This window comes from Pelobates fuscus, chromosome 6, assembly GCF_036172605.1.
Source record: "Pelobates fuscus isolate aPelFus1 chromosome 6, aPelFus1.pri, whole genome shotgun sequence".
Classification (NCBI taxonomy): domain Eukaryota; kingdom Metazoa; phylum Chordata; class Amphibia; order Anura; family Pelobatidae; genus Pelobates; species Pelobates fuscus.
Window position 1 is genome coordinate 276,804,617 of NC_086322.1, and position 22,818 is coordinate 276,827,434.

General features: G+C 42.3%; 1 protein-coding gene across 4 annotated transcripts in view; it reads right to left on the reverse strand.

Moving 5' to 3' along the window:
• Window positions 1–205: 205 nt before the first annotated feature.
• The window catches only part of LOC134614930 (keratin, type I cytoskeletal 47 kDa-like), a 120,021-nt gene continuing 97,408 nt past the window's right edge, over window positions 206–22,818 (reverse strand). The window contains exons 1-8 of one of the 4 annotated variants that reach the window (XM_063459202.1): window positions 4,702–5,201; window positions 4,543–4,625; window positions 3,443–3,599; window positions 2,858–3,019; window positions 2,642–2,767; window positions 1,515–1,732; window positions 864–982; window positions 206–375 (exon numbers count right to left, since the gene is read on the reverse strand). In XM_063459202.1, coding sequence (XP_063315272.1) covers window positions 275–375; window positions 864–982; window positions 1,515–1,732; window positions 2,642–2,767; window positions 2,858–3,019; window positions 3,443–3,599; window positions 4,543–4,625; window positions 4,702–5,133 — 1,398 coding nt within the window. In that variant the 5' untranslated portion in view covers window positions 5,134–5,201 and the 3' untranslated portion in view covers window positions 206–274. Of the gene's footprint in view, window positions 376–863; window positions 983–1,514; window positions 1,733–2,641; window positions 2,768–2,857; window positions 3,020–3,442; window positions 3,600–4,542; window positions 4,626–4,701; window positions 5,202–21,212; window positions 21,466–22,271; window positions 22,391–22,818 lie in introns of those variants that run through there. The other 3 variants (XM_063459211.1, XM_063459212.1, XM_063459204.1) reach the window with 3 other exon arrangements.

Genomic DNA, 22,818 nt, shown 5'->3' on the forward strand with positions numbered 1-22,818 from the left:
TATAAAAAAAGTAATATTATCTTAGGTATCTTACGCTATGGATCATAAAATATGTAGTAAGTATTATTTGGTATTCAATTTATCATATATTTTTAAACTAGTAATAACTCATTATAAGAAGACACATGGAAGGTGTAACTTGCTGAACGGTTTTTATTGCAACATCAACAAACATCACATTTCTTTACTTTTTTGTAAAAGAGAAACTCTTTTGTAGAATGAAGTTCTTTCTTAGCCGGAATTTTAGCTCTTCTGTGCAATTCTTGATTTTTGATTAGTTAACCGCTTCTTCAATTTCCTGTACCTTGGATGACACGACCTTTCCATCTACCACTTCCTCCACAATGGTCTTTACCTTTCTGGTTTTTGTTGGATCTGGAATTATATTGATTTAATTAGATCCAATGAATGAATGAAATATTAGTAAACATAGCATACAATATTAATATGTGGCTATTACCATTATTATTGCCATTTATGTAGCACCAATTTTGTAATTAAACCATTGTAATAAAAAAAGGGAAATACATAAATCTTGGATTGTTGGTGGGCCACGAGGACAGGTTTGGCAAACACTACTCTAGAGGATTCTTTGCCGTTCTCATGGTCCTCCGACTCTAGGGAAATGTCCCCAGGCAACATAGCGTGAGAGAAGAAGATGCTAGGACCATGCAAAGGGCACTTGACGTTATTAGTCAGCTTGGCACTCATGACGCAAATCCCCTGCAGTGGGCAGACTCCAAAGGGAAAGCATTGGGAGCATAGGGGTTTTTGTGCGAATATCATTTGCATGCCAAACATGAAAGCACCACTATGGCTATATATATATATAATCTGACTGGAGATACAATTTCATTTCTTACCTTTTTTAGACTCTACAGAGGCTGCTGAAGACTGGTTTGTAGAAACTTGGGTGGAAGACCCGGCAGTTGACTGGCTGGAGGAACTTGAGCTGGAGTATGAAGACTGAGATTGAGATTGCCTGTGGGAAAAAATGCACAATATATATGTAACATCAAGAGGTATATTCATAAATAAATATATTACTTTATTTTAGAATATGTTAAACTTGAATTTAGATGTCAAGCAAATCAGTAAAATATAGTCCATGTCTGACTTTTTAGTGAAAGTAAGACTATGTCTTGGAGTCTTGGAGTGTTTACATACAAAAAGACTATAACTCAGGTAAAACTTTGTATTTTTGCTTTAGTTTATTTGTTTTTGAAAAAATTCTCGCATTTTAGTTAGTGAAACTATCTGTTTTATGTTGAACATTTGGATAAATATATTTTTTTATTTCTGCATAGTCTGAAGTTTTATACAGTGTAAGTTGCAATGTTTTGGGCGTTTAACTAATTATAATTGAAAAAGAAGATGTGCACTTGATCGTTACACATTGGTGTAGAACAATGTGTCATGTTCTGAAAGGTTGTACAAAGATTTAATCTGAGAAGAGTCCCCAATGTAATGTGCCTGCTTGTGCCATTGTGTGCCCCATTGTCACCAGCACCTACCCAAACTCTCCCTCCAGCAAGCGGCGGTATGTTTCGATCTCCATCTCCAATCGGCTCTTGATGTCTAGAAGTTGCTGGTACTCCTGGTTCTGTCTTTCCGTGTCCGATCTGATCTGAATTAGCTGTTCTTCCAGACTACTTATTCTGATTTGGAGCTGCTGGATCTGGGCACCATAACGGCCTTCAGTTTCCCCCAGTGTGTCTTCCAATGATTTTTTCTAGAATTGGGTGCACATGATAGCATTATTGCATGGATTATGGACTTTATTAGCATTTCAAAATGTTAAATATACTACAAAATGATTTCACTTAGTAAGGATAGAATATCTTTTTATTCAGCAATTGTATTAAAAATATATAACACTAAAAATGTAATAATCGTCTTCAGTTCAAGCTATGTTATTTACCTATGAATTACAGTTTTCAAGTTGTCGAGTTGTTCAACACCACCATTAAATTAATACAAAATTTCTATTTATCATTAAAATAAGATATGTATTGAATTTTACACTGCCCTTTTACAGTAACTTGATGTGTTCTTCCTTGTCAGTGTGAGCATACAATGCATTACATGGTGTAGCGTACCACTGTACATGCCACCAATTCACACAGCCTGAAAAAGCTGCAATAAGGGGACACAGATTATCTATATTTATAAGACTATGAGCTCCGATTTACATAAGCATTTTTAAGAGTTTTAAGTTTAATATATAATTTTGTTTTTTTAGGCTGTGTAATTATCTGATACATTCAAAGGTGAAACACAAATGTTGGAATCTAGAAGTGTTATGGAATCTAGAATGTGACTTGGTAATGCAAGGGTTTCAGTTAGCCAGGCATCATAGAAGTCCAAGATTAATCATAATTAGGAAGAAGAACCAAGAGAAGAAGCCAGTGCGTTATGAAAATAGTTAGTGTAATTGTTTCATGCATCGTTTTATTTTTTATTTGACATCATTCATGTATTATGTTGTGCTGGCACCAAATTATACTTCCTCTATGTAATAAGTGGTCAAATATAATGCTAGACATGAATGCGATTCAAATAATTGAATGATTATCAAAATGTTCATCAAAGTCATATTTTTTAGTGAATGTATTGGCCTAGCCAACAAGCTATATCTTACCATTGCTAGCTGAGATTGAAGCTCAATTTCCAAAGCTTGAAGAGTACGTCTCAAGTCAGAGATTTCACTCTTGCTTGTCTGCACCTGCTCCACACCAGCAGATATCTCCTTCTTCAGCTCATTGCACTGAAAAACGGAACATTAAAGATGTAATATTGAGGGTCTGAAGAGCAAATCAATATGTGCAATATGAGAGGACATTATCTATCATTTTACCCTTTGGTTGAACGCTTGCTCTGCTTCCCTGCGGTTCTTTTCAGCCAGGGCTTCATAGTCTCCTCTCATGTCATTCAGAAGCTTGGTCAGATCTATACCTGGAGCAGCATCCATTTCAACATTGACTTGGCCAGCAGCACTGCTCTTTGCAATGCTAACCTCCTAAACAGAGATATAGAAGACCGTGTTCAGTGCCATTGCTTACAAGAGGTTCCACTTTTATAAAAAAACACTATATTTGCAAAACAAGCTATGACAAAATGTATGGCTCTTATGTAAAATGAGTATTGTATTACTGTCTTTTTTTGTGGGGGTTTTTTGAGAAATATTCTATTCTGTTGATGAAAAAATTTAGGCAATACTTCATGATATACAAATATTTTTACATTAGATAAAAATATGCACATGTTTTAATAGCTTTTAAAGAGCTAGATTTAGCTGTTGTATTGCACCAAAACCACAATCATTTAGTAGTAATTGTTGATTATTTATTTTGTGTTGGCACTTCAGAATTATACTAAACCTTAAAATGAGTTATATTTTATTGTTGTATGACTAATATATAAATGTGTCTTTCTTTCTTACCTCCTCGTGGTTCTTCTTAAGATAGGCTAACTCTTCATTCAAGCTCTCAATCTGGATCTCAAGGTCACCTCTTGTCAGGGTCAGTTCATCCAACACTCTGCGGAGTCCATTGATATCAGACTCAACGCTCTGTCGGAGAGCCAGCTCATTCTCATACCTTGGGGAATTTTTTTTTTATTAAAGTACAAGTTATTTATCTGAAAATTATGCCATTGAATAAAATGTTGATGTTTTCCCACTAGTTAAGTTAATCTTGTTCATGTGATTCTCAAGTTTCTTGTGTATTACAAAATTAGCTATTGACAACACAATCTAGTTTAGTTCAGTCCCGACACTGCCAGGGACAGAATGAAGTTGAGAAAGAGAGACGGAAACATTTTGACGTCTCCGCATCCACTTGCTTTTTTCAATTACAGAAAAGAGCAGAGCTTATAACAATGATTGACAGGGAGCCATGATGGAAACACTTAGCTTTAGGATTGAACTAAACACATGGGTGTGGAAATCTACAGTTTTTTTGAAAGACCTCACAAACACATATTTGTTAATTACAATTACACATATTTATATAGTAGCAACATATTTCAAAGTGCCGTAGGCAAAACAAGACAAACACATTATTCTAACAAAACATATGACATAGGGAACAATAAGTAAAGAGGGCCTTGCCAAAACTAGCTTACAACCTAAAAGGGAATAAATAAACATCCAATTAAAAATCAGTTCACAGTTTCCCTTAGGAATTCATTTAGTACCCTTTCCATGATTACATTTTTCTTAGAAAACGAGGCATTACTATATCCAACATTTTCTCACAAGTTTATATGTTTTCAGGAAACATAGCAATATTTTATTACAGATACATGATATATTTTTCATACAAACAGAGTTTAAAATGTTGCATATCTTGCATGTGTCAATGAATAATTCTTGTCTGTTGAGAAATACTCTTGAATGAAGAGTGTCCCTTACAGGAATCCCTTTTATATGACCCGATGTATAGTATTGCTCATTGAGCGATTACTATAATGTATTATCAGAACTGAGATCTAGAGCTGATTTTTTTTATTTATCGTTATCTTGTCAAATGGTAAACTTACTTCATTCTGAAGTCCTCAGCAGCCAGTCTTGCATTGTCAATTTGTAGAATAACTCTGGAGTTATCAATAGTAGCATTGAGAATCTGTAAACAAGAGAGTTACTTGTCAAACTTAAAGAGAAACTTTACATTCAGTGAATAGTGAAAGATTTTTTTTTACCTTGTTCCTCAGGTCGTTGATGATTTCAAAGTACTTGCTGTAATCTTTGCCACTTGCAGAAGCACCAGCCGCAAGTTGTTTTTCGTACCAATCTCGGATCTTCTGCTCCAGGTCAGTATTAGCTGCTTCCAAAGCTCTCACTTTATCCAGGTAGGAGGCTAGACGGTCATTAAGGTTCTGCATGGTCTGCTTATCACTTCCGGGAAAACCACCTCCCAAGCCACTGCTTGATGAACTAGAGCTGAATGAAAACCCACCACTTGCTCCACCACCAATGCCTGCACCACCACCAAAGCCAGCTCCATAGCTGCTACCTCCACCAAAGCTACCACCAAAACCACCAGAGCTACCACCAAAATCACTTCTAAATCCAATAGCAGGACCTGAACCATAAGATGAGCTGCTGCTCGTGCCAGTACGATAGGAGGACATGTTTGTTAGAGAATTACTTCTGACCCAAACCAGGTTGGTTGTAAAGCGTAAGGATGCTGATCTATTCCGTGTATATATATATATATATACACTTTGTAGTGGGTGTTTCTTTGTGAATGCAGACATCCTTTAGTGGAAACACAACATTTTTTAGAATCTGGTCAACACCTGTTACAGAAAATACCTTAAAAATTCTGTCCACTACTATAGAAATTGTGTTCCCTTCAGGGTATTTTTTTTGTGTTGGTTTGAAACTAGGAGAGGCAAATTCTTTTCTTATTAAATGGCAGCAACGCCCACTGGCAATGCATGGTTTGCCCCTTAGGTAGTAAGAGAGAGCTTACCCAAATTCAGTGGCGTACATACCAGGGTTGCAGGGGTCGCGGCCGCGACCGGGCCCGGCCCACCAGGGGGCCCGGCCGCCCCTGCGACCCTGTATGTAGCCACTGGGCCAGCCTCTTCTCCTGGGGGGCCCAGGAGCCGGCCACCTCCGGGCCCCCCTCGGCTGGCCCTGCTTACACCCGGCGGGCAGTCAGGCTGGCCGGTGCGCGAGGGAGCACTCTCCCCTGAGTGCTTCCTCTTCAGCTCCCTCGCGCACCGCACTGATACCGGAGCCGGAAGATGACGTCATCTTCCGGCGCCGGTATCATTACGCGGCGCGCGAGGGAGCTGAAGAGGAAGCACTCAGGGGAGAGTGCTCCCTCGCGCACCGGCCAGCCTGACTGCCCGCCGGGTGACCGCCCCCCCAGGAGCCCAGCAGCACCACTGGACCCCAGGGAATCCCCTCAGCACTCCAAAAGGTAAGGAAGCTGGGGGGATTAAATTAAAAAAAAAAACATGTGTAAGTGTGTGTGAGTGTTAGTGTGTGTGTGAGTGTTAGTGTGTGTGTGAGTGTGAGTGTTAGTGTGTGTGTGAGTGTTAGTGTGTGTGAGTGTTAGTGTGTGTGTGAGTGTTAGTGTGTGTGAGGGTTAGTGTGTGTGAGGATTAGTGTGTGTGTGAGGTTAGTGTGTGTGTTAGTGTGTGTGTGAGTGTTAGTGTGTGTGTGAGTGTTAGTGTGTGTGTTAGTGTGAGTGTGTTAGTGTGAGTGTTGGTGTTTGTGTTAGAGTGTGTGTGTCTGCTAGTGAGTGTCAGTGAGTGTGTTACTGTGTGTCTGTTACTGAGTGTGTTTGTGTGTGTGTGTTAGTGAGTCTGTTTGATGTCTGTTAGTGAGTGTGTGTTTGTCAGTGAGAGTGTATGTTTTGTGAGTGTGTATGTATGTCTGCCGCTGAGTGTGTCTCTGTCAGTAAATGTGTGTGTCTGTTAGCTAGTGTGTATGCATTTGTTCGTGAGAGTGTGTGTCTTCAGCACTTACCTTTCTCCAGCGCCGGACTCCCATGGCGCTGGGGATCTCTCCGCCTTTCAGCTCCGAATGCGCATGCACGTCAAGAGCCGCGCACGCATTCAAACCGCCCATAGGAAAGCATTACTCAATGCTTACCAATGGACGTTCAGTGTCTTAAAATGGCGGAAGCGCCTCTAGCGGCTGTCAGTGAGACAGCCACTAGAGGCTGGATTAACCCTCAGTGAAACATAACAGTTTCTCTGAAACTGCTATGCTTTCAGCTGCAGGGTTAAAACTAGAGGGACCTGACACCCAGACCACTTCATTGAGCTGATGTGATCTGGGTGTCTGTAGTGGTCCTTTAAGTGTGTGTGCATCTGCATGCACTGGCGTAAATACCGCGGTCGCAGCCCTGCAACCCCTGCGACCAGTTGCCCGCCGCCATGTGTTGCTGCCCTGGCCCGCGCAGAGTAAGCGCGAAGGGGGGGGGCCCACGGATCAATTTTCGCACCGGGGCCCCATGGGTCATGTGTACGCCACTGCCCAAATTACATGTGTAATGTGCAGATACAAGACACAAGACGGCCAAAGGTAGCACAGGCAACCCAGAACTTCATCCCAGCTTCCTAAATGACAGAATTGGCAGACTTATTGCTGCAATAACATTTTAGAATCACCCAAGTTCTAAGCTATTCTAAGACTTGACAGGGATTGTGGGGTGCTCAATACACCACCAGCTTTGCAATTATACAAAGCTGTGATACTGCTTAGGGAGATCATTTAAATGCAGTGTCCAAAATATTTAAACTGTATATCCCATGCTCTGCTCCTCAAAAAGGCAACCTCTGTTGTGGCGATCCCACAATTACTCTTTTTCCTTATCTCCTATAAGAAATCGGGTTATTTGTGGTGACTGGTAAAGTCTAGGCTGTGGGTCACAGGAGTACAATAAATTGTATCACTGTATATAATTTATTTGCTGATGCTAGCATGATATCAATAATACTGAGAGCTAGAATACAAGACCCCGAGGAGCCAGGCAAGGCCTAGGCAGGAACATGTGAGTGTGAGGGGAGTGTATACAGAGGAATGTGGTAAAGTTGTTTTGGGATGTGGGTGGGGTAGGAGGGTTGGATGGGGTTAGGTTTATGCCCATATACAGTTACCCTCTACCTACGCACATGAATTCCGAATTTTTCATTTAGTTTAGTATCTGGATTAAAGCAATATAGTCTTATGGAGCTGTATTTGTGAGTGTAATAAACACTGATTATACTTTCCTTTTTATACTCTATGGCATTATAAAAAAAAAAAATTTAAATTTCTAGTTGTGTGTAAATTCTTTATATCTGCTTTCTGCAAAATAAATGAACTAAAATTAATGGCATGTATAGTCACATGGATAACTGACTACTGGTTGTATTTTTGTTTGTTTGTTTGTTTGTTTTATTGTTTATATGTAGTGTGTTTTATTGTTTTATAGGGATTTGTTTCCTTACTTACAAAGATTTTAGAAAATTTGCATTCTCTTTACATGGATTTGTAAATCAAAGGGACTTCACTCTGGCCTTATAAACTAAATATATTTTATATATTTAGTGGAAATGTTTATATGATGTCTAGAGTTCAATATTCTGTATTATTTTTAACCTGCTGCTGCCAATCAATGATACAGAGAATAAATATTTCTTCTCCAATTGGCTAAACATCTTTTTGATATTTGCCCTTATCTTTCAACATAGAATGAACATAGAGTCTTGCTTGCTGTAGCTTTCTATGGAATAGAATAGAAAAAATAATATTAGGTGTTATGTGCCTTTATGGGACACATTACTGTGATGTTTTAACTCTTGATTAACTTAATCAAGAAAGAGTGTTCCGGACTGAATATTGCCATATCAGACGACTGCACCAAATATATCTAGATAAGACTTTTTATCCTTCGTTCTAATTTTGGACTTTTTATTTTAGTTTCTATAGGCGCAGCTCTTATTTTTATTTGCTTTCTACTTGTATATACATTTGTTGGTTTTTATGTGGTATTTTCATTCTATGTTTTCTTTCACTGGTCGATCTTCACGGTACCGGAGATGCAGAAGGGAGATGGAGGTAGGGACTCACAATACTGATAGGGAGAGGTGTTTAGAGCTGAGAAGAGGTCATGTGAGATAGTTTCTCCCTGGAATCTAATAAGGGAGATCATGACTGCTGCCCAGTAGTGATGTCGTGAACACAAAATTTTCGGTTCGCGAACGGCGGACGCGACCTTCCGCAAACGTTCGCGAACCGGCGAATCGCCATAGACTTCAATGGGCAGGCGAATTTTAAAACCCACAGGGACTCTTTCTGGCCACAATAGTGATGGAAAAGTTGTTTCAAGGGGACTAACACCTGGACTGTGGCATGCCGGAGAGGGATCCATGGCAAAACTCACATGGAAAATTACACAGTTGATGCAGAGCCTGGTTTTAACCCATAAAGGGCAGAAATCACCTAACATTCCTAAATCACAATGGATATGGATTGACACCTGACATATGACATATTGACACCTTGACATATGGATTGACACCTGTCCTCAGAGACCCTGACCCACACTGACACAGAGTAGAATAGGGACTGTTCCCCCTACATAGGGTCACTTGGCAGATATCGATTGACACCTATCCTAAGGATCCCTGATACACACTGACACAGAGCAGAATAGGGACTGTTCCCCCTACATAGGGTCACTTGGCAGATATGGATTGACACCTATCCTAAAAATCCCTGATACACACTGACACAGAGCAGAATAGGGACTGTTCCCCCTACATAGGGTCACTTGACAGATATGGATTAACACCTGTCCTCAGAGACCCTGATACACACTGACACAGAGCAGAATAGGGACTGTTCCCCCTACATAGGGTCACTTGGCAGATATGGATTGACACCTGTCCTCAGGGACCCTGATACACACTGACACAGAGCAGAATAGGGACTGTTCCCCTCTACATAGGGTCACTTGGCAGATATGGATTGACACCTGTCCTCAGGGACCCTGATACACACTGACACAGAGCAGAATAGGGAATATTCACTAAATGCCAGACATTGTTATACAGGGGAATATTCAGTAAATAAGGATAAGGGGAGGGGGGGACCTACTGTCCTCACCCCCGTCCCCCACCCCTGCGCGGTGGGTGGGGGCCATAAATCACAATAAGGGGATCTACTGTCCTCCCGCCCGCACCCACCCGTGAGCGGTGGGTGGGGGCCATAAAAATAATGAAGGGTAAAGGTTACGCCCGCTTCACAGTGACAGACCAAACTCCCCGTTTAACGCACCGCAAACAACCGCAAACAGTCCATTTGCACAACCGCAAACTCCCCATTTGCACAAGGTTGGATACCAAGCTAGCCATGTCCGTTCTTTGTCATCACTGATGTCATTGAAGGTCTCTTCCTCCACCCAGCCACGTAGAACACCAAGGGTCCCCGAAAGTATGCTAATAAACTGAAAAAAGAAAAAAATCTCCCAAGAAGGAGATCTAAAACTGGCATAGGAAAAGGTTAGACAACTATAATAAAGTGATACCTACAAATCCTAGTGAGCATCGGTGTATAATAGAGGGAGCAAGGGAAAGCAGAGTAATGCTTCCTAATACCGTGGTTAGTACCCTTTGTTAAAGTAAATTGAGTAATGGACAAAAGTCTTTATTGTATCATTTATAAATAACAAAGGGATACTATACTCATTCCCCTATAGTGGCTAATTGTGTAATAATGGTAATACTATTACCTATTATATAATATTGGCAGGGGCAAGGGAATTCCCTCTAAATAGATGGGTATAGGCAGAGAGTATGGGGACCGGAGTGATAAAGTGTCAATAAGGTGATATAAAGTTAAATGTATCACAGACACACAGCCACCCTTTCTCTTAGCTAGTTTCCAGAAATGCTGGATAGGTAGAAGGGCTATAAAGACTCAGAGAGGTCTAAGAAGAATCCTCTAAACTAGCCCTAATCTCCTTAAACACCTTCAAGGGTGTTCTAAGCTAAAGCTCAATCTAAACGTTTAGATGACTGGCTGATTTCCCATCACAGATGCTGGCTAGGAATAACAGTGTGCAAGACAAAGAGTGGACCCATAGTGCAGTAAAGTGTCCCTAGTGAAGTGAAAAAGAGAATAACGAGCTGGCGCCCAAGAGAATAACGAGCTGGCGCCCTATCAGGGGATGTGTATATGGCATTGATTTTATGAACCGGGAGATGGAAAAATATGCTTGGTCGGTCCTCCTACTTCAAATTTGGGGCACTATGCGTGCAATCTAATGGGCCACCAGATGGGAGTGGTGTGTTAATGTTAAGTAGTACTATTCCTATGAGTTTAATCCCTGTTATGTGCCTTTTTTTTGGTTTGGTTTTTGAAGCCACAGTGCAGCACCAGAGGGCCTGTAAAATTAGGCATGTACGCATGCCTGGAAAATTAGGTATTGTTGCAGCCGCTGCTGTAGCAGCGGCCATAAAAATTGATGTTTGTTTCCCAGGCAGAAAGTGCCCTAAAACATTGCGGCTTGAACCCTAGTTGGTGGCGGATAAGTAACGCAAGTCAACCGGCATTCAGAGCTAAAATACAGCAGCATGTGGACCATTTTTAGCCCAAGGCAGCTCATCTCATCAGGCCTTTTTTAGTTGAATGTATCGCCCACTGTCAGTCCCTTCGGGATCCACCCCTCATTCATCTTAATAAAGGTGAGGTAATCTAGACTTTTTTGACCTAGGCGACTTCTCTTCTCAGTGACAATACCTCCTGCTGCACTGAAGTTCCTTTCTGACAGGACACTTGAAGTGGGGCAGGCCAGAAGTTCTATGGCAAATTGGGATAGCTCAGGCCACAGGTCAAGCCTGCACACCCAGTAGTCAAGGGGTTCATCGCTCCTCAGAGTGTCGATATCTGCAGTTAAGGCAAGGTAGTCTGCTACCTGTCGGTCGAGTCATTCTCTGAGGGTGGACCCCGAAGGGCTGTGGCGATGCGTAGGACTTAAAAAGCTCCGCATGTCCTCCATCAACAACACGTCTGTAAAGCATCCTGTCCTTGCCGGCGTGGTCGTGGGAGGAGGAGGATTACTTTCACCTCTTCCCCTGTTAGATTCCCGTTGTGCTGTGACATCACCCTTATATGCTGTGTAAAGCATACTTTTTAATTTATTTTGGAACTGCTGCATCCTTTCCGACTTGCGGTAATTCGGTAACATTTCAGGCACTTTCTGCTTATACCGGGGTCTAGTAGCGTGGACACCCAGTACAGGTCGTTCTCCTTCAGCCTTTTTATACGAGGGTCCCTCAACAGGCACGACAGCATGAAAGACCCCATTTGCACAAGGTTGGATGCCGAGCTACTCATTTCCCGTTCCTCCTCCTCAGTGATCTCAATGAAGGTATGTTCTTCCCCCCAGCCACGTACAACACCACAGGTACCAGATAGGTGACAACGAGCAGCCTGGGATGCCTGTTGTGTTTGGTCTTCCTCCTCCTCCTCAAAGCCACATTCCTCCTCTGGCTCCTCTTCCTCACAATCCTCTTCCAGCGTTGCCGCAGGTCCAGCAAGCGATGCTGATAAGGCTGTTTCTGGTAGTGATGGTGACCACAACTCTTCCTCTTCCTCTTCACGCTCGCTACAGCCTGATCCAGCACTCTTCGCAGGGCACGCTCCAGGAAGAAAACAAATGGTATGATGTCGCTGATGGTGCCTTCGGTTCGACTGACTAGGTTTGTCACCACCTCAAAAGGACGCATGAGCCTACAGGCATTGCACATGAGCGTCCAGTAACGTGGTAAAAAATTCCCAGCTCCCCAGAGACTGTCCTAGCACCCAGGTCATACAGATATTCATTAACGGCTCTTTCTTGTTGCAGCAGGCGGTCGAACATAGGAGTGTTGAATTCCAACGTGTCGGGCTGTCGCAAATCAAGCGCCTCACTGGCATGTTGTTTCGCCGCTGGATATCTGCAAAGTGCCCCATGGCCATGTAGGAACGCCTGAAATGGCCACACACCTTCCTGGCCTGCTTCAGGACGTCCTGTAAGCCTGTGTACTTTTGCACAAAGCGATGTACAATCAGATTACACACATGTGCCATGCACGGCACATGTGTCAACTTGCCCAACTTCAATGCCGCCAACAAATTTGTTCCGTTGTCACAAACCACTTTGCCGATATCCAGTTGCTGCGGAGTCAGCCTCTTTTCCACCTGTGTGTTGAGGGCGGACAGGAGTGCTTGTCCGGTGTGACTCTCTGCTTTCAAGCAAGTCAAACCCAAGACGGCGTGACACTGCCGTATCCGGGATGTGGAATAGTACCTGGGGAGCTGGGGGGGTGCCGTTGATGTGGAGCAAGACGCAGCAGCAGAAGAGGACTCAGCCGAGGAGGTTATGGAAGAGGATGGAGTAGGAGGAGTAGAGGAGGTGGCAGCAGGGTTGCCTGCAAGTCGTGGCGGTGTCACCAACTCCTCTGCAGAGCCACGCATCCCATGCTTGGCAGCCGCCAGCAGGTTTACCCAATGCGCAGTGTAGGTGATATACCTGCCCTGACCATGCTTTGCAGACCAGGTATCAGTGGTCAGATGGACCCTTGCCCCAACACTGTGTGCCAGACATGCCATTACTTCCTATTGCACAGTCGAGCACAGGTTGGGGATTGCCTTTTGTGAAAATAAATTTCGTCCGGGTACCTTCCACTGCGGTGTCCCAATAGCTAGACATTTTTTGAACGCCTCAGACTCCACCAGCTTGTATGGTAAAAGCTGGAGGGCTAATAGTTCAGACAAGCCAGCTGTCAGATGCTGGGCAAGGGGGTGACTTTCTGACATTGGCTTCTTACGCTCAAACATGTCCTTGACAGACACCTGACTGTGGGCAGATGAGCGGGAACTGCTCAAGGTGAGAGAAGGAGTGGCGGATGGTTGAGAGGGGGCAAGGAGGACAGCAGTGGTTGATGTGGCTGAAGATGCTGGACCAGGAGGAGGATGGCGGCTTTGAGTTTGTGTGCTGCTTGTACTCATGTGTTGATCCCATAGGCATTTGTGATGTGCGATCATGTGCCTACGCAAAGCAGTTGTACCTAGGTGGGTGTTGGACTTCCCATGACTCAGTTTCTTTTGGCACAGGTTGCAAATGGCATCGCTGTTGTCAGAGGCAGACACACAAAAAAAAATGCCACACTGCTGAGCTCTGCAATGACGGCATTCTGGTGGTGGACAAAGCATGTGTTGATTGGCGTGCTGTCGGGCTGACCCCGGGTGCCGATGCATGCTGTCTGACTGTGCCACTAGCTCCTTGCGACGACCCCCCCCCCCTTTTTCCAACTCGTCTCCTCCTCCTCCTCTCTGTCTCCCCATCTGAACTTTCGCCCTGTTCTTCTTCTTGCCGAGCAGGCATGCACGTGACATCCATGGATGCATCGTCATCATCAACCGCTTCACTTGTATCTGACAACTCAGCAAAGGAAGCAGCAGCGGGTACAACATCATCATCATCACACCGTACGTCCATGTGTGTAATGCTGCCTGCCTGAGATATATCCCTGTTATCTACATCCTCTGGCAATAATGGTTGCGCATCTCTCATTTCTTCAAACGGATGTGTAAATAACTCCTCTGACATACCAAGTGAAGCGGCTGTTTTGCTAGTGTTGGTGGTGGCGGCAGGCGGGTGAGTGGTATCTTGAGAGGTGCCCGAAACTAAGCTGGAGGAGGATGGTGCGTCAAGGTTCCGAGCGGAAGCTGTAGAAGATTGGGTGTCCTGTGTTAGCCAGTCAACTATGTCCTCAGAACTTTTCAAGTTCAGGGTACGTGGCCTCTGAAAACTGGGCATTATTCTAGGGCCAAAGGGAATCACAGCACCACGAACACGATGGCCCCTGCGGGGTGGCCTGCCTCTGTCTGTCATTTTGTTTTGGATTAGTGGTACTATGCGTGCAAGCTACTGTGCGACCAGATATGAGTGGCACTGTGCAGTGGCAGAGGTTGGCAGAGTACACAATGTAGGCCTTACACACCCGCTTGAAGACAACTAACTGCTATTCAAACTATAACAGTGAAAAATAATTTTTTGTTTTTAAATCAACGCTATTGTGACACCAGATATGAGTGGCAATGTGCACTTGCAGAGGTTGGCAGAGTACACGCTGAAGGCCTGACACCCGCTTTAAGGACAATGACTGCTATTCAATCTATTACAGTGAAAACATTTTTTTTTGTTTTTAAATGCAAGCTTAAGCTATTGTGACACCAGATATGAGTGGTGGCACTGGGCAAGTGGGCACAGTATCCACTGTGAGCCTGACACAGAAGCTGGCAGGCAGGCAACTGCAATTACATTACACAGAAAAAAAAAAGCAGACTGATGTTCTAGCCCTAAAAAGGGCTTTTTGGGGTGCTGTCCTTACAGCAGAGATCAGATGAGTCCTTCAGGACTGTAGTGGACACTGAATACCCTAGCCTAGCTATCAATTTCCCTATCAAATGAGCAGCAGCTACACTTTCCCTCCTCTATCTAAGAATGCAGCTTCAGAATGAATCTAAAATGGATGCTGTATAGGAGGTGGGAGGGTCTGGAAGGGAGGGTCTGAGAGTTTTGAGAGGTGGCCTTTTCGTTTTGTGTTTACGGGGCTTTTGGGTGGGAGAACTCGTTGCTCGTAATCGTCAGTCCGTGTCTCCTTTTCTCTTGTCCAACGTTCGCTGGTCCAATTCGGTGATTGACATCTGCATGCAGCAGTCTAAGTCCGATCAGACAGGAAAATGTGCGTGGGTCAAGATTGGGTCTGTGGGCGGTGATTTGTGCCCGGTTTGGCTGTTCTGTGAGTATCTGGGTTTTCGGACTAGTGGTGCTGGTTCCCTTCTGGTACACAAGGACGCGTCGCCGAGAAACACCCCAACAGCTGACAGAGGAAGTTTGCTGGCATGGTTATGTTATTATTAAATATAACTGTGGCAGTTGCCCTAACCCAACTTAATTCATGCCTTGTGTGTTTATTGGGCAACTGGTGGTGGAGGCTTATGGTGGGTCAGGAGTCAAGTTTCTCCCTAGAAAGGAAGGGAGTTCATGACTGCTGTCCAGGAAAGGGGGTTTGGCCCAGAAGGATACAAAGTTTCAATATGGGGACTGGATAAAAAGTGGTAAGGGAGGAGGGGAATTACCAGACAGCGAAGACAAGTTGAGGGATCCTGACTTTACCGCCCTCCCTCCCTCCCGTAGGTAGAGTGAAGTGGTATTGTTTCTGGTGGTTGTGTGTCTCTTGTTTGTTTTGTCACAGCTTGTGGTTCTTCCTGGCCAGCGCAGATAGAAGGGATGTAAACGCCAAGGCGGCTTGGGGAGTCGCAGCCTGCCAGGAGCTGATGGCGGTAGGCAGGCTGCCTGTGGACTCTTGGATTAGAGCTGTCTATTGAAGAAACACCCCAACAGCTGACAGAGAACATTTGCTGGCATGGTTATGTTATTATTAAATAAAGCTGTGACCGTTGCCCTTATCCAACTTAATTCATGTCTCGTGTGTTTATTGGGCAACGGGTGGTGGAAGTTTATAGTGGGTCAGCAGTCATGAGGTGGTGTGTAATTTTCTATTACATGGGAGGAGCATTCCTCAATGTCTCATTTGAAAACCACTCAATGCTTCTCTGAGTCATAGGGTTAGCACATTCTAAATACTACTCAAGTTGGTTATCAATATTTTTTCTCTTAATTTTAAGGGACTAAATACCCCACACAAACTCAGATTAGCTATCTAAGAGGCTAAGAAGCTGAAGCACAAATAGCTTTTTTTCAAGAAACACATTTTACAGTTGATACTCGAAAAATTTGAATATCGTGCAAAAGTTCATTTATTTCAGTAATGCAATGTGAAAGGGGAAACTAATATATGAGATAGACGCATTACATGCAAAGCAAGATAGTTCAAGCCGTGATTAGTCATAAGTGAGATGATTATGGCTTACAGCTCATGAAAACCCCAAATCCACAATCTCAGTAAATTAGAATATTACTTGCAATCAATAAAACAAGGAGTGTACGTAGAACAATATCGGACCTCTGAAAAGTATAAGCATGCACATGGACTCAGTACTTGGTTTGGGCCCCTTTTGCAGCAATTACTGCCTCAGTGCAGCATGGCATGGAAGCTATCAGTCTGTGGCACTGCTGAGGTGTTATGGAAGACCAGAATGCTTCAATAGTGGCGTTCAGCTCTTCTACATTGTTCGGTCTCATGTCTCTCATCTTTCTCTTGGCAACGCCCCATAGATTCTGGGGTTCAGGGCAGGCGAGTTTGTTGGCCAATCAAGCACAGTAATCCCATGGTCATTGAACCAGGCTTTGGTGATTTTGGCAGTGTGGGCAGCTGCCAAGTCCTGCTGGAAAATGAAGTCAGCATCCCCATAAAGCTCGTCTGCGGAAGGAAGCATGAAGTGCTCCAAAATCTCCTGGTAGACAGCTGCGTTGACCCTGGACTTAATGAAGCACAGTGGACCAACACCAGCAGATGACATAGCTCCCCAAATCAACACAGACTGGGGAAACTTCACACTGGACTTCAAGCATCTTGAAGTGTGTGCCTCTCCATTCTTCCTCCAGACTCTGGGTCCTTGGTTTCCAAATGAGATGCAAAAGTTGCTCTCATCAGAAAAGAGGAGTTTGGACCACTGAGCAACAGACCAGGTCTGTTTTTCTTTAGCCCAGGTAAGAAGCTTCTGACGTTGTTTGTTGTTCAGGAGCGGCTTGACAAGAGCAATATGACATCTGAAGCCCATGTCCAGTGAAAGGGTTAATGCTGATCTGGACTCAACTCCCCTCGATTCTCGATTCTCCTGTCACCATAATCAATATTGAAGGAGAATCATTGTTAGCAATAAAGACACGGACACCACAAATGTGCTTTAACAAGATGCTCAAATGAGTGTATTTTCAGGGCAAGCATTTATACACAGTTTGTCACGCATGCAGCGAGATTTATCACTTCCTTATAGTTAGTAGTACATACTTGTCTGACATTAAAAAGATAAGCATTTGAATAAAGACGGGACAGGAACATCCTGAGGTCGAGCAAAGTCGCACATCCTGTAGAAGGAAGACCTTGGTACAAAATACATCTGCCAAAGTCAGCATAATTATTTCAAACATTATTTTAAAGCATATAAAGCAAAAAGAGTTTAACTATTTCATATCCCTACAGTCAGCACTAATGATTATAAACCTTATCTAAGCATAAAATGCACATGAACAAGAAAAGTTAACTACTTTATATTCTTACATCCAGGATCCGTCTGTGTGTGGTGGCTCTTGATGCACTGACTCCAGCCTCAGTCCATTCCTTCTGAATGTTCCCAACACTTTTGAATGGTCTTTTCCTGACAATCCTCTCCAGGCTGTGGTCATCCCTGCTGCTTGTGCACCTTTTTCTTCCACACTTTTCCCTTCCACATAACTTTCTATTAATGTGCATTGATACAGGGGAACATCCAACTTCCTTTGCAATTACTTTTGAGGCTTTCCCTCCTTATGGAGGGTGTCAATTATGGTTTTCTGCACAACTGTCAGGTCAGCAGTTTTCCCATGATTGTGATTCCTACTGAACCAGACTGAGAGACCATTTAAAGGCTTTTAGACACCCTTTGCAGGTGTTATGGCTTACTTAACTGATTAGAGTGGGACACTGTGAGCCTAGAACATTGCACCTTTTCACAATATTCTAATTTACTGAGATTGTGGATTTGGGCTTTTCATGAGCTGTAAACCATAATCATTGCACTTATGACAAATCACGGCTTGAACTACCCTGCTTTGCATGTAATATATCTCATATATTAGTTTCCCCTTTTACGTTGCATTACTAAAATAAATACACTTTTGCACGATATTCAAATTTTTCGAGTATCACCTGTAAATGGGGCCATCACCCGAATTTTAGTTTATATCACTTGCCAGTTGATTTTCATTCATGTTACAAAACAAAAAAGAGAGGACTGTCCATACTAGTCAGCAAAAACATATCCTTCTCGCTGGTCTCTAAGAAAGGAGACAAACAGGAAAGATTTCTCATGGTCCAATGCCATATCAATAATACACTGTTTATGTTGGTCAGCCTATGTGGCCCACATACAAACCAGAAATTGCTTCTTGGATAATATATTTTGGCAGATTAATGTAGCTATATTTGATGAGATAATTATAGGGGGAGACACTAATTTAATTGTAGATGATAAATTACACACTCCTTCCGCTGAAATAGTCACCCACAGTAATAGCTCACGCAGGCAAAATGTAACACAAAACTTTATAGATAAGCGGAGGGTGCTAAACCCCTAGGAAGTAGAGTATACTTTCCATTTGCAGGTGCATAATTCGTACTCCTGGGTAGACTAATTCCTTATGCCAAGTTTTTCTCTCCATAAAATTGATGCTGCGACAATAGGTTTAATTTCATGGTCTGACCATTCCCTGATTACCATTTAGATAACGGAGCAATATCAGACTAAAGGTCAAGAACATGGCGCTTAAATAAACATTTACTCACAGATCAGCGGGTATTAACTTTAATCTAGAAATAATTGGACATCTATTTTCTTTTAAATTATATCCTGGAGGTCACCCCAGAAACATTAGGGGTTAGCAAAATAAAGCATTTATTCAAGTTTTTTTTTTGTTTAAACATGCCAGTTATGCTAATGCTCAGTGGGTTAAGGCCTATGTGTGAATGAGCAGAATTCCCCAACTTTAATGATAAGAAATGGCACGCCTCAAGGCTGTCCCCTCTCTCCTCTATCATTTATCCTGGCATTGGAACCCTTTCTTCAGGCAATCAACAACAACAGAAACATCTAGGGATATAGCTACCAAGGAGGAGATATAAAGATAGGATGATATCCTATTCTCTATCACTGACCCTGTTAACTCCCTCCCACAGGTAGTTAACGAGTTAGAGTGCTTTAGTTTGAAGTCTAATTTTAAGGTAAACATAGACAAGTGTGAAATGCTTGGCCTTGGTGTCTCGAGAGATTTAAATGACTATCTAAATCTCACGGATTTCACTGGGCAACAGTGGGCATTAGATAATTGGGGGTGCAGCTAACCCCTACGCAAGCAGGCCTTAACAAATCAAACTATATCCTCCATTTAGACAAAAAAAAAGTGAGCTAACAAAGTGGCACATTCCTCAGTTCTCACTTATGGGATGGATCAACATCATAGATGATGACCCTTCTGATGGTGCTATACCTTGTGCAGACACTTCCCATCAAATTACCCTGTAAGTTCTTTACTACAATTAATAAATTGCTTACATTCTTTGTATGGAGGTAACTAACTAACGGGCCTAAGAGACAAGGGTGTGTGGGTCTTCCATATGTTTTCCATTATTATCTAGCCACACTTTTCACTAGAATACAGATAGAAGGAAGTCACTAGATAGAAGGAAGTCTTTGTTTGCAATAGAGCAGATGTTTGCTAAGATTCCCCTCCACACCCTACCGTGGCAGGTCTGTCTCATATGTGACCTGATTGTACCCACTCACCCTCTGCTGGGGCATATCCTTCAAATATGGAGACATTTAAAAAAACAAAAAACGCAAGCTAGCACCATAGGTTTTGCCACTCCTCCCATTAACTCGTAACTCAGATTTCCAAAGGGGCCTCGGAGCCTTTACCCTTCACCGACTGGTAGGCTTTCACCACCACCACACACTATGGGATATATTTCAGGACGACACTTTTCCTACTATGTTGACCTATCCTGCCGCGCTTCCCAATGCTCGATGATGGACAACTTGAGTTACCACCAACTAGTACATTACCTCATGACATTAGGGGCAACAAAGAGACCAAGTGAACTGACCCCTTTTGAGGCTAGCTCCACAAAACAGACTGGCTTTACCAGACCCCTCTCACAGATTAATGGGTTAATACAACAGAATGCCTCTGGGATGGAACACAGAAACTTCCAACAAAGATGGGCTGCTGAGCTCAGAGTCCAGTCTTCGGAGAAAGACCGGGCCTTCATTTTTGGGAAATTTATGCTGTCTTTGGTCAGTCTATCTAGGAGAAATTCCTTTTACAAGAGGGCCACTAGATGGTATAGGACCCTATCCCTTCTAAATTCCTTCATACCAACAATCAGCAAAGAATGCAGGAGATGCCAGGAAGATGAGGGGACTATATAACACATTTGGTGGTACTGTCTGAATATACGTCCCTTCTGGTACCAAGTTCTGTCATTTATTAAAAAAATCCTGCTGAAGGTCCATTCCCTCACAGCGTCCAAGGTTTTGTTGGGTTGGTTGAACTCCCTCCCTAATCCTCATCACCAAAAAACTATTATGGCTCTTACTTGGAGAGGCAAACTTATTAATCCCTGCCCACTGGAAACAGACTACCATACCCTCCCTTTACCACTGGGTGCACAGAGTGGATGACACTTGAAACATGGAGGAAATACACTCGTTGGCAAGGGGACACCAGTATCTAAAGATTTTTTTTTTTCCTTTGATTAGTTGTCCTGTGCATGTCAAAACAGATGTAAGTTCACAATTTATTTTTGTATCTACAAAATGGCAAACACTGCATAGGTGGGCTTTTGAACAAATATGTAATTTATTAAGCGATTATGGGTGGTAGTATTATCTTCTGAAATGCACAATATACAAAAAATTAACAAATATTATTTCTTATTCAATTTATAATATAGTTTTAAATTAGTAATGACTACAAGAAAACACATGAAAGGTGTAACTTGCTGAACAGTTTTTATTGCAATATCAACAAAAATAAATGTAATTTCTTTATTTTTTTTGTAAAAGAGACACTCATTTGTAGAATAAAGTTTACTGTTAGCTGGAATTCTTGGTCTTCTGCGTAATTCTTTTTGATTAGATTTTTGATTAGTTAATCTTTTGTTCAACTTCCTGTACCTTGGATGACACGACCTTGCCATTAACCACTTCCTCCACAATGGTTTTTACTTTTCTGATTTTTGTTGGATCTGGAATTAAATTTGATTTAATTAGATTAAATTAATGAATGAAAAGTTAATAAAAAAAATAGCGTACAACATCAGTACATGGCTAGTATTATTAATATTATTGCCATTTATATAGTACCAATTTATTCTGTCTAATGAGGACCCTGCTTGAACGAGCTTACACTCGGCTTACAAGCAGTGTAATATTTTTTGAATAAAACATGGAAATACATAAATCCTGTATTGTTGGTGGACCATAAGGTGTGCTCTAAACTGCAACCACTGCTCTAGAGAATTCTACTCTGTATTTTACATATATACATGTTTTTTATTTTTAAATTTTAATGTTGCATACTGCTTTTGATATTTTATTATTGACAGCATAATGCCAAACCTCCTGGCTGCCCCAATTTCGTCAGGACAGTCTGTATTTTAGAATCCTGTCCTGCCATCACCCTTGTGTTCACTGGTGTCCTGGTAATCCAACGCTAGGGAAATGTCCCCGGGTAGCATAGCGTGAGAAAGCAAGTCACTAGGACCATGCAACGAGCACCTCAGCAGCACTCTCTGCATTGTCTTCAGTGTTGGAAGCTGGCCAGAGAAGCTGTCAGTCAGCTTCGTATGCAAGACGCCAATCCCCCGCAATGGACAAACTCACCCCTTTTCCAAAGGGAAGCATTGGGAGCATAGGGGGGTTTGCATGAATATAATTTGCATGCCAAACATGAAAACATCACTATGGCTTTATATATATATATATATATATATATATATATATATATATATATGTATATATATCTGACTGGAGATACACTTTTTTTACTTACCTGTTTTAGACTCTAAAGAGGCTGTAGAAGACTGGGTTGTAGAAACTTGGGTGGAAGACGCTGCAGCTGACCGGCTGGATGAACTGGAGCTGGAGTTTGAAGATAGAGATTGAGATTGCCTGTGGGGAAAAAAATGCATAAATATATAAACAACATTAACAGATATGTGAATGAATAAATGTATTAGTTTACTCTAGAATACATCAAACTTGAATTTAGATATCAAGCAAAACAGTAATATACAGTCCGTGTCTGACTTTTTAGTGAAAGTAGACATATGTCTTGAAGTCCAAGAATTTTTTTTTTTTACACATTTTGATTAAAGTGAGAAACAGGATAAACTTGGCATATTTTGGTGACACACAAAACGATCATAACTCAGGCAAAACTTTGTATTTTTGTTTTAGTTTTTTTATGTTTTTGAAAATATTCTCACATTTTATATGTTTTATTCTGGACATTTCTTGATCAAATATTTTGACATTATTAAAGATTTATATGGATAGAAATCGGGAAGGTTTTGTCACAAGAATTCTTTTTGACCCAA